Source organism: Phoxinus phoxinus, assembly GCF_949152265.1.
Source record: "Phoxinus phoxinus genome assembly, chromosome: 5".
NCBI lineage: Eukaryota > Metazoa > Chordata > Actinopteri > Cypriniformes > Leuciscidae > Phoxinus > Phoxinus phoxinus.
Genome location: NC_136880.1, coordinates 17,954,154 through 17,965,437, shown reverse-complemented (window position 1 = coordinate 17,965,437; position 11,284 = coordinate 17,954,154). Strand labels below are relative to the sequence as shown.

The 11,284-nt window shown below is 36.5% G+C and overlaps 1 protein-coding gene across 2 annotated transcripts; it reads right to left on the bottom strand.

Moving 5' to 3' along the window:
• Positions 1-5,043: 5,043 nt before the first annotated feature.
• Positions 5,044-7,967, bottom strand: asip2b (agouti signaling protein, nonagouti homolog (mouse) 2b). Of its 2 annotated transcripts, XR_013797550.1 has the most exons (4): positions 7,737-7,967; positions 6,064-6,140; positions 5,363-5,828; positions 5,044-5,099 (listed from the first exon to the last, which is right to left on the bottom strand). XR_013797550.1 is itself a non-coding variant. In XM_079612415.1 (3 exons), the coding sequence occupies exons 1-3, from the start codon at positions 7,882-7,884 to the stop codon at positions 5,655-5,657; spliced, it is 399 nt and encodes a 132-aa protein (XP_079468541.1). In that variant the 5' UTR covers positions 7,885-7,967; the 3' UTR covers positions 5,044-5,654. The 2 variants fall into 2 exon arrangements, 1 of the variants encoding a protein (XP_079468541.1); XM_079612415.1 differs by having other exon boundaries at positions 5,044-5,828.
• Positions 7,968-11,284: the final 3,317 nt, after the last annotated feature.

Here is an 11,284-nt window from a genome sequence, read left to right as displayed (position 1 = left end):
AGATGGGTTTCTTCATATATCTTTCACCTGGTTTATATAACACTTTATTCTTAAATACATGGTGAAAATGAATTTGTTAGCTGGCTGTTTTCTTATTTATGGAGTGATAAAAAATACCTCTGTAAAAACCGTTAAAGGTGCTATGTGGAGTTTTTCAACTAAAATGAATCCATTTTTATTGCCTGTGTGTGAAGGGGTTGTAATCTCACAATAAAATGATCCTCTTGGCGGGTTTTGCTATTACCTCTGAAAGCAAGTATTCCTATTTCTATGTGAAGTCTCCGGGTCGGATTTGCCGTAACTGAGACCTGCCAACGCTATCTCACGACCAATTCGTACGAATTTGTACGAGTGATTAAAAGGTGGCTAATTCGTACGAGTTTGCTCGACCTCACTCGTACGAATTTGTACGATTTGTCTAAACCCACGTGACGGTTGGGTTTAGGGGCGGGGTCAGGGGTAGGTCATTCGTATGAATTCATACGATTTTGGCAAATCGTAAAATATGTAAGATTTAGCAAAAAACATACAAATTCGTACGAGTGAGGTCGTATGAATTGGTACGAATTAGCCACCTCGTAAAATTTTTTACGAATTGCCGTGAGATCGGGTTGGACCTGCATGCGCGCTCCCGAGCGTCTCGCCTCTCGCCTCGTCTACTGACTTTGCACTCAACAGCGACGACACTGCAACTTTATGACATGGCTAATACTAAGACACGACCAGCACAACACAGACTCCAACACAAACTCCACATAATAATAAAAAACAAAAGAAAGCACGCGCACGAGCACTCGCTTGTAAACGTATTGGTTGCAATCTGAAACATCACCGCTAGATGCCGCTGAAAACTCCACAAAGCCCCTTTAAATCAACTGAATGAAACAAGAATTCTGAACTTGGCTTTATCCAATGTTCGGTTTTCTGTTCTGGAAATGTATGCAAATTAGTGAATATTTAAATAGTTAATGCCTCACACTTGTAACAAAACATGTAATACAAATCAACTGTCTTAATATATTGCGAATAGCTAAAAAAAATGCAATCAACAATCAAAGGGCCTGTATGTAAGAATTTCCATGTATTAATCGCTTTTATTGCCAATGTGTGATCACTTGTAATGAAACTATTAGACTGATTTGTTTGGGAAGGCCTCGGGACGTTTTTGCCGGGACAATTGCTGGAGTTCTCATTTGCAAACCAAGCAACAACCTTCCTGTCTCTCTCTTAAAAAGTGACTTAAATTGCAATTCATTGACTGGCCGCTAGAGACAGGCTCCAAAAGAGAGTCATTCCCATAGACCCCATGTTAATTTTTTATTTTTCATAACTCATCTGTTTAAATTATATTTAAGCCTTAAAGTTATGCATAATTAAGGGCGTGGCCACTTGAGTGACAGGTGGATTACCGCTGCTGTCACTACTAGCCGTTTGTCTGCTGTCTGTTAGCCGTCACGTCACCTCAGCTAATCCCGCCTTTTTGCCCATTTTCATTTTATCTGGTAGTGGCGCGCTACCAAGATGGCGATGGCCGGCTCCACCCACTTTGGGCTTCAAAAAGTTGCTGGCTGCAGTTCACTTAACGGCCACTGGTGGTATTTCTGAATTCTACATATTGCCCCTTTAATTAAGTAATATCTCTATTTAAATGTGTGTATGTAACTTTTGGAGTGTACTAAAGAATAACAATACCTAAATAGATTTAGGAAACATGCCGAGTTCACATGCTTGTTTCTCTGAAAAACACTTCTACAGCCAGTTATTTACTACGAAATGTGCATTCCGTGTGGGAATGTCTGTTTTTGTTTTGGTCTGTGTGATCCCGTCCACTGCCAATTTACCCAATAGTGTTTCGACACACCAGTCGGTGGAAAACACAGCGTATTGCAGCCATGGAAGCCAGCAAACAAACTGGGTCAGAGATCGCAGATTCTACCCAACCTAAAAATCTCCATCTAAAAATCTCTATGAACGGGAGCATATTCAAACGCGGATAAATCAACTCATCAACTTACAGTGTGTATATCTCCACGCCTCCATTGTGAATTGTGCTCGCTCCTGTTGCGTGTCCTCGATCTGGAAACCCACGTGAGCGTGGAGTCTGAGGAGGATGGGGCGCGGAAACGACTCCAATATTTAGAATTTAAACTGCGGTACCCATTTCAAACCTGTCAATCTTACACACTGCACCTTTAACTGACTTTAGCTATTTGCATAAATGTCAGTGATTATAATCACCATGCTTTTATAAAAATATGACAGGCCTCATTTATTAAAATACAGCATAAAGCACTATTATGTATAAGACACCTGCAGGATTTAAATGGATCTTAGTGGCGTAGCTGAAAACAGCTGCAGATTTATAAAAGTACCACGTACTTTGTCTGGAATCAGAAGCTTGACTGTTCAGGAGATTCATACACTTTCTTAATCTGATGTAAGTACCGCAATAAACTGGACTTTGCAGCATTTCATTCATTTGTTTCTGATCATCTCCACTGATGCAACAGTCTATTATACATACAGTAATGTGCAAGAGTTCACATCCACACTAGGAAGTGCACAGCCCTTTGTCTTTGAAGGCAAACTTGAGATAAATCAAGACCTGCTTAAATATAGGCTATGCAAGGGAGATTTACGGTTTTGTCTTGGCACCAAACCAAATCACAGATCCTTTTTAAAAGAACAAAATCGAGGAAAGTAAAGTTGCAGTTCTAAATGTTTTTATTACAAATAATTTTGTAGAGAGCACATTGAACGTTTCCCCCCCCCCTCCAATAATATTCAGTCAATATGACCTGACAGTGGATAGAAATATATGATGATACTTATCTGGCACCTTTTCTCAAAGAAGCTTTTCATCCGCAGTAAAGCGTCCGCTTGACTTTTTTTTTTTTTTGTCATGCAGAAATCAGAAACATGGAAAAAATGCCATATCACAGTAGATGAACATCTCAAAACGTATTATTAAAAGATCGCAGTATGAGGATAAAATTGGATTCACATTTACTGCACCTAAAATGACTTGACTTAGCTTTTTAGGCACTGTTACACTGATTCCGTACAAGTTTAGCTTAGATATGTCCCTTGCTTAACAAGAGTTGAACAATACAGAGAATAGTAACACAAATGAAACTTTACCAGCATGAATCCTACAAGAGTTCACTGTCAAAAGTTGGCAAAGCAGTCACAATGGCTGAATAGTGGCATGGTGCAAAAAGAGAGCGAATAACTCGAGTTATGGTAGTTACATATTCACTGTACAGTTAGTTAAATGTCATGATCCATGGCATGCTACATAGCAGTATCAGAAGGTGTAGAAGCACAGGTGTAGATCCTGTTGGCGCACAGATGCGTGTGTGATATAGCAGTGGTTCTCATTTGGTGGATCTGGAGGTCTGTTAGTAAATAGTAGTGAATTAACATTAACAATGAGCCATACAGAAATGTATTCATCTTTGTTAACATTCCTTAAATAAAATGAACATACAACTTAAAATACGCTTTAAAACAGATTTGCAGTTCAAATAATACGGTTAAGCAGAGAAATATTGTAAGTGCTTTAAAAAGTCAGCTTGAAACAGAAGTTAAAATAGTCTTTTCCTCCCTATTGTGACATATATCTGAGTGAAATGGCTTCTGGAACAAGAGGAAATGTAGGGCGGGACTTAATTTTGTCCAAAGGAAATTGATTGGATGGTTGTGGCTTGCTATTGGTTGATCTCATGTGAGTGACAGGTTGCCCCGCCCTCACATCAGAAAACATGTCATCAGAGGAGAGATGAGATGTTGAGATGGGCACGTACATTTAAAAATGTATATCTATATTGTAAATACTGAAATATTCCATTAAAAAAAAAAGTCAATTTTGATTTCATGGTGACTTTAATGTAAGTGCTCCACATTACTGCTTTTGAATTGTCCTCATTCGCTTCCCTTTTAAGTGCCTCTCTGAAACCTCAAGTTCTGTTTGTTTTAAAGAAAGCAAGGGATGAGTCAAAATCATTTCTGTTGTAATTAAATAATTTTGTCAGTTCTATTGAAAAAAAGGATCTTGCAGAAGCTTGTCAAATTATATAGATGCCGTCATCTTAAAAAACCATGAAGAAAAAGTGGCTTTGCGTGATGAACTATTGGAAACTGATAGCAAGATCATCAAACTTCAAGAAATATTGGTAACACTTCAGAATACTGTTCCTTCATTGATGAATAACTACTCAGGAAAAAATTTGTAACGCACTATTAACTAGTAACAACTGAACTAACAAGTAACTAACAAGAAACTCTGATTAACGAATTAGTAAGTAATAGCGCTCAGTTGAATGAGGTAGTTAACTATTAGCTAATCAGTAACTATTATTATTCCTCACTGAAGACTACTAAAAACTACTATAGGTTCATAATGAATATTAATAATGTATGATATAAGGTAATAGTAACCCATTACTAATGAATCAAGCGTTACTACATCTTTCTAAAGCAACTACTAATTATTTTGAATCATTATTCTAGTGAAGTGAAGATCACGGGAACACACTAGTAATGACTAAAGTGTTACCAAATCCATCGGAAGGAATTACTATTCAAAATCTTACAACAATCTCAAAAGCTTATATTGACTTCAGTCAATATTAGGTAGTTATCATGTTTTTCACTTTAGAATACTTAGCTAATAGTGAACGACCTCATTCAACTGAGCGCTATTACTTACTAATTTGTTAATAAGAGTTTTAACTTGTTAGTTAATTGTAGTTACTAGAATGTTAATAGTGCGTTACTCATTTGTTCCTGTGTAGTTATTCATTAATGAAGGAACAGTATTCTGAAGTGTTACCGAAATATTTAGAAGCTAAATGTCTAATCTCAATTTGAAGGAAATTTTTCTTTCTTTTTGTTTGATAAAAAGTATTGGATGAGCAATGCTAAAGTAAACACAACTGAGAACCACCGATGTGTGTGTGTGTGTGTGTGTGTGTGTGCGTGCGTGCGTGCGCGTGTGTGCGTGCGTGTGTGTGTGTGTACGTGTGTGTTTAGGGTCATTAAGTCTGTCTGTGTGTGTGTGTGTGTGTGTGTGTGTGTGTGTGTGTGTGTGTGTGTGTCTGTGTGTGTGCGCGTGTGTGTTTAGGGTCATTAAGTCTATATGTGTGTGTGTGTGTTTAGGGTCATTCAGTCTATGTGTGTGTGTGTGTGTGTGTGTGCGCGTGTGTGTTTAGGGTCATTAAGTCTATGTGAGTGTGTGTGTGTGTGTGTGTGTGTTTAGGGTCATTAAGTCTATGTGTGTGTTTGTGTGTGTTTAGGGTCATTAAGTCTATATGTGTGTGTGTGTGTGTGTGTGTGTGTGTGTGTCTGTCTGTGTATGCGCGCGTGTGTGTTTAGGGTCATTAAGTCTATATGTGTGTGTGTGTGTGTTTAGGGTCATTCAGTCTATGTGTGTGTGTGTAGGTGTGTGCGCGCGTGTGTGTTTAGGGTCATTAAGTCTATATGTGTGTGTGTGTGTGTGTTTAGGGTCATTAAGTCTATGTGTGTGTGTGTGTGTGTGTTTAGGGTCATTAATTCTATGTGTGTGTGTGTGCGTGTGTGTTTAGGGTCATTAAGTCTATGTGTGTGTGTGTGTGTGTGAGTGTGCGTGTGTGTGTGTGTGTGTGTTAGGGTCATCAGGTCTTCTTGGGGCAGAGGTGTCCCAGTCTCCAGCAGTGGCAGATGGTGTTGAAGAGCCGGCAGTGGCAGGAGGCACACGGGTCGCAGCAGGGAGTGAGCGAGGAGCAGCTCTCCATCAGACCGGCACAGCGCCGCGCTGGAGAAAGCGCCTCCAGCCTGGGCTTAGGTCTCTGGAGGACACATGCTTTCATGAGAAACCAATCAACAGAGTAAAGAACTGCTAATGCTGTTCTATTAACTCAAGGTTTTTAATGTAAAAAGGATCAACTCGATTTCCCAGAAGGAATGTTACTCTGTTGCTCTTGCAAAAAGGACAGATGTGCATCAGTCCACTTGAACAATGTTGTGTTTGTTTTATTAGGGTCCACATTTTAGGAGACCCCGGCCCTAAATAACATAACGTACCACCACATGATGTCTCTGCTGGGAAAGATAGCGAGTCCTGGCAAAGAGTCTCTTCGGTTTCTCCTGATTCCACACTCCTGTTGGGACACACAGACGGCCCTGGTTTAAGACTTTATATTATTTTATTTTATTTTTACTTTTTTGATGCCACATTTAATTGGGAGAAACCCAGGTGGCGATAGATATTTCCCGTCAGCCTGTTCATGAGACGCCTGCTGAAAACAATGAGCCTTTCACTGGAGCTTTTGAGTGCAGGGTATTGAATGGTGAGACTGTGCGTGAAAAAATGCTCAAAAAAATTGTTTTTCTTCTAAAGCTCATTAGTGACTTTGACGGTAGCTGCAAATCCCTGAGAAGAAAAAAAGCCTTTGTGTTTGAACAGCACGTTATCCTGGCCTGATCACAGTACATGTGAAAACCAACACGTCACCAGGTGGCGGAGTGAATGATCTGGCGTCATGTGATCAGTAGTGAAAGATGAAACGTCATCGGAAGACTTGGTAAATTATGAAGCGTCATTATACAACATAATTCATCAGTGAATGACCAAACAGGTGTTTTGTCAAGGGGAACACACACACACACACACACTCACACACACACACACACACACACACACACACACACACACACACACACACACACACACACACACACACACACACACACACACACACACACACACACACACACACACACACACACACACACACACACACACACTAAAAAAATTGCAAACCAGATTAATCTTAACAAATGCAATACAAAGGAAGAATCTCTCAAGTTAAGTTATTTTTTATGTTATTATGCAAGTATAAAAATAACTATTATACTAAATACTATAATGCATTTAATATTTATAAGTATATTAAATTATTTTGCTGGCTATTATCAATATAATATATAAAATAGTAACAATAGTAACTATCACTGCACTAAAATTAATATTACATTTTGATTTATATATCGGCTACATATACATACGCAATACATTATTGGTACAGCATAAATTAATTATTATAATTCACTATCCAATTATTTTATTTTATTTTTTGTTGGTTTTTAGGCTGCTGGTAAAATGTATTAATTATTATAAATAATTTTTAATTACATTTATATTAATTTGAATTCAATTATACCTATTTTTAGTTTTAGTTTTTTTTTACATTATTATATAAATACTTATAATATATCATTATATAACATTTTGATACATACAACTATACATTATAGTATATAACTATCATTAGACTACAATACATTGAATATTAAATGATGGTTTTTAGGATGCCCATTAAATTATCATTTTGTTATTTTTTAATTCAAATCTAGGCCTCCTATTTTATAATTCAATATATTATTTTTATAACTAGGCTACATACACTTTTAAACATTAACAATACAAAAATGAATATTAATTGTTGGTTTAAAATGGTTTAAATGCTGGCTGCTGCTAAAAATATTACATATTTATTATTTTTTAATTAAAATATAGGCCTCCTATTTTATAATTCAATATAAATATTTTTATAACTAGGCTACATACATTTTTAAACATTAACTATACTAAAATGAATACTAATTGTTGGTTTAAAATGGTTTAAATGCTGACTGCTGGTAAAATGATTATATTTGTATTGATTTGAAATAAACGATAACATAATAAGTGTTACCTGTTGTTATGGAAGAGCTGTCGTGCCCCACGTCGTTCTCGTGTTTTTTGCGCGCATCTATCCTGTTCGCCTCGCACGTGATGGACTGAAAAACTGTGAAGAACAAGCAGATGAACAGCACACATCCTTTCATCATTGCCGTCGTCATTTGCCGATCAAATGGAGTGTTTAGGTGTGCAAGGTTGGCGTTAGACTGTCCTCATAGAGATCACTCAACAAGTGAGGTCTGTGTCGAAGCCCATTCGCAGCGTTTATAAAGCGAGAACTCATGCACGCCCACGCGAGCACTCCTCATTCAGCTCGAGAAGAAGAAAACACCGAGCCAAGGTCGTGATGTGTTGTTGTCAATCATCAGTCATTATACCATGCATCAAAAAATTAAAAATAATCTGACACTATGACCATTTTTAACCTTTTTTTTATTTTTATAAAGGTTTTTTTTTACATTTATAATTACTACAATAAGAACGTTCAGCATCCATGGAACCTTTCTATTGCACAAAAGGCTCTTTATTGTGGGAAAAGGTTCTTTAGGCCTTTTAAAATGTCGATCACACTAATAAAAGAAACTGTAACTGTTCACTGAAAGGTTCTTTGGGGAACCAAAAATGGTTCTTCTGTGGCATCACTGCAACAACTCCCTTTTGGAACCTTTAATATTTAACCTCTGGTGCTCTTTGGTGTCAACGATTTATTGTTTACATTTTTTTTAAACAATTTTATTTCAATTAAATCAATGTACTATATTTTAGTTCGATAATATATTTTTATATATTGTATTTTTAGTGGTATTTTGGGTACCCACTTTTATTTAGGCCTACGTTGTATTTATCATTTATTCACTTTTTGATTTCAAATTTTAATTTCCAAAATTAAACTGTCATAAATATTGAATGCTTTAGAGCACAGACTTAAAAGTTTGATTTCTTTTCAAAGACGACACTTGGCTAATTATTGCTGAAGTGAAAAAAAAAAAGTTACAGAATTTTACGTTTATTTGTTATGTAAAATGTGCAAAAATATTTTTCCAATTTGTACATGAAAAACACATTTTGAAAAACATGTTTTACTCTAAATCTGTGAGAAAATCAAAGCCATAAATCTAAACAAGTTGTGTTTGAGGTTGATATCTAAAAAAAAAAAGAAAAAAAAAAAAAGAAGAGCTTTCAGTAAGATTTTGTTTGGCCGCAGTACCAAAACTTTCCACTAGACGAAATTTGTTTCTCATTCGTTTCCAATGCGGTCATTTTTTTTTTTTTACCCAGGAGAAGCACAAGTGTGACTATTTTTTCCAGGTCCATTTACCTTGTTTGAATCATGTCCAAGATTTTTGTGTGTGTGTGTGTGTGTTCACAAAGCAAGTGCCAAAACCTTTACCAAGTTTCGTAGCTAGGCCTATTCCGATGAAAAAAAAAAAGTAAATTTTTTCGAGCACCATAGTGTTTTTAAGAGTGTTTATAGCCATTTATATGAGTCGATTCCTAAGTTACTTGATCATAAACGTGATTACCTTATATTTACAGGCTTGCCAGATGTTACATGCTCCGCAGAGACTGTTCGTGAGCAGTTCTTAAAAGTCGTTTTACAGATGCGCAATTGGACAGGACTCTGGGTGTGACTGGGCTACGCCAGGACACTAAACTTCTGAAACCTTAAAATTGCTGTCTGTTAAGGGTCACCGTCCTGGAAGCTCCAAGTGCTCGTCCGGATCACAGCATGTTGTTTTCCTGAAGCTTTTTTCCCCTTTATGAGTTTTCCAGTCCTTTCTGCAGAAAAGCATCTTCAAAGTTTGAAGCTGCCACTGACGCACCAATAACACACAGCCCGGAAGTTCAGTTCTGTTGTGCCTTTGATGTATTGTAACAGTCGTTTCATATTTCCAACGCATTTGTTAATTTAGAATGCTTAATCAATTATGATATGTCCTGGAATTTTGTCTTTGATCATCTTCAATTAAGTCAAATAATCACAGAGACCTATGTGAATTAAATACGGATTGTCAGGGTGGATATATATGCATACAGTACAAAAATAATAGTTATGGCTGTAGCTGGTTAATTTAGAGATAAAGTTGCATAACATTTTTTAACAGCTCCAAACTAAAAAAAAAAAAAAATCCATCCAAATATTATATAACAGCACATGCTCCAATTTAATGCTAAATAAATCTTTGTTCCCACTTTTTTAATGCAACCTGTTGCGAGTTATGGACACTCTGCACCAATCCATAACGTGATATTTCAACACTATGACTAAAAGTGATTTACTTTGCAGGTTTCAACCAAATCTTCCACAGATAAATTCACTGATGGATATTGTTTCTGGGAAATGTTTAGGGACTATTAATTCTAACTTTTTATATCATTTCATTTTTTATTTTTTTTTGTATGGTGCGGTTCTTTCTACATAAAATCTTCAGAGTGATGAATTATTAATGAATTATGATGAGTACTGAAATCAACATTCCACCATAAACTTGATTACCTAATAAGAGTGAAATACAGTGTGTTGGCAAGAAAATGCATTTTGATATAGAGCTTAGTTACATCTAAGGGTTTCGGAGAAGCACTCTAACAAAAATGCTGGGTTGTTTATATTTTGGGTCAAATATGGTTGGTTTCACTTTTTTAATTAAATGTTAAGCCCAACGGTTGGGTTTTTCCATATATCTCCAAACATGGGCTGAGACAACACCGCATTTTTTAGTGTAAGTGGAGTAAAATTGACTGTACAAGTAAATCTCTTGTGTCCATAACTCTTGTGTGCTTTATTCTACTTGACATATTATACCAACAGCTGTGGTTGTATAGCTTTTAGGATATTGAAAAATGTCAAACAATGAGATGTTAAGAGGAATAAGAATAAACATTTTAAGTTCTTCAGTGTTTCTAAGTCTCTAATCGAATTAAATGTGGAACATTCTTAAATTATGCGATAACTTGATCATCGGGTTTTGCACAAACTGGTGGAATTCTTCAGCTCAAGTTGTTGTTAAAGAAATAGGACAAGTCAAGTACAAAAAAATCAGGTTTCACTCAAATTGGCATTTATATATCATTTATAAAGAAAAACATTTATAAACATTGAAAAAAAAATCATCCGAAATCGCATACTTCCCTGCATAGTAGGCGAAAAACAGTATGTGACAAACGAAGTGTGTCTGAATTCACAGTACTCATAAAAGAGTAAGGCAAAAAGACCCCGGATGGCCCTCTACTTTCAGTGAGATTCTGAAGTGCGCATACGATGGACACTTTACTATCCCATGAGGCCACGGGAGAGGATTTGAGAATGACAGTGAAGTGACATAACTGACACTGGTAGGTCACATGATAATGACAACATGGTGAACGTAGTACGTCCAGATTACATACACACATTCATGCAAGAACATACTTTTCTAGAGGTCATGAAGTCATTAGTTATTCAAAATAAGTACCTACTCAAGAGAGCATGCGATTTCGGATGCAGCTGAGCCAAGTTTTTTTTTTTTTTGTGTGTGGTTTCAGAATTTGGCCACTGCAGAACAGAAGTTTAAAAAAATACAA

What these genes read in the sequence shown, in the direction of transcription:
- asip2b (XM_079612415.1), bottom strand. Translation starts at nt 7,884, where the DNA reads ATGACGACGGCAATGATGAAAGGATGTGTGCTGTTCATCTGCTTGTTC. An exon ending in CAGCTCTTCCATAACAACAG is followed by an intron (nt 6,141 to 7,736) that starts GTAACACTTATT and finishes GTGTCCCAACAG; the next exon opens with GAGTGTGGAATCAGGAGAAA. An exon ending in AGCAGAGACATCATGTGGTG is followed by an intron (nt 5,829 to 6,063) that starts GTACGTTATGTT and finishes TGTGTCCTCCAG; the next exon opens with AGACCTAAGCCCAGGCTGGA.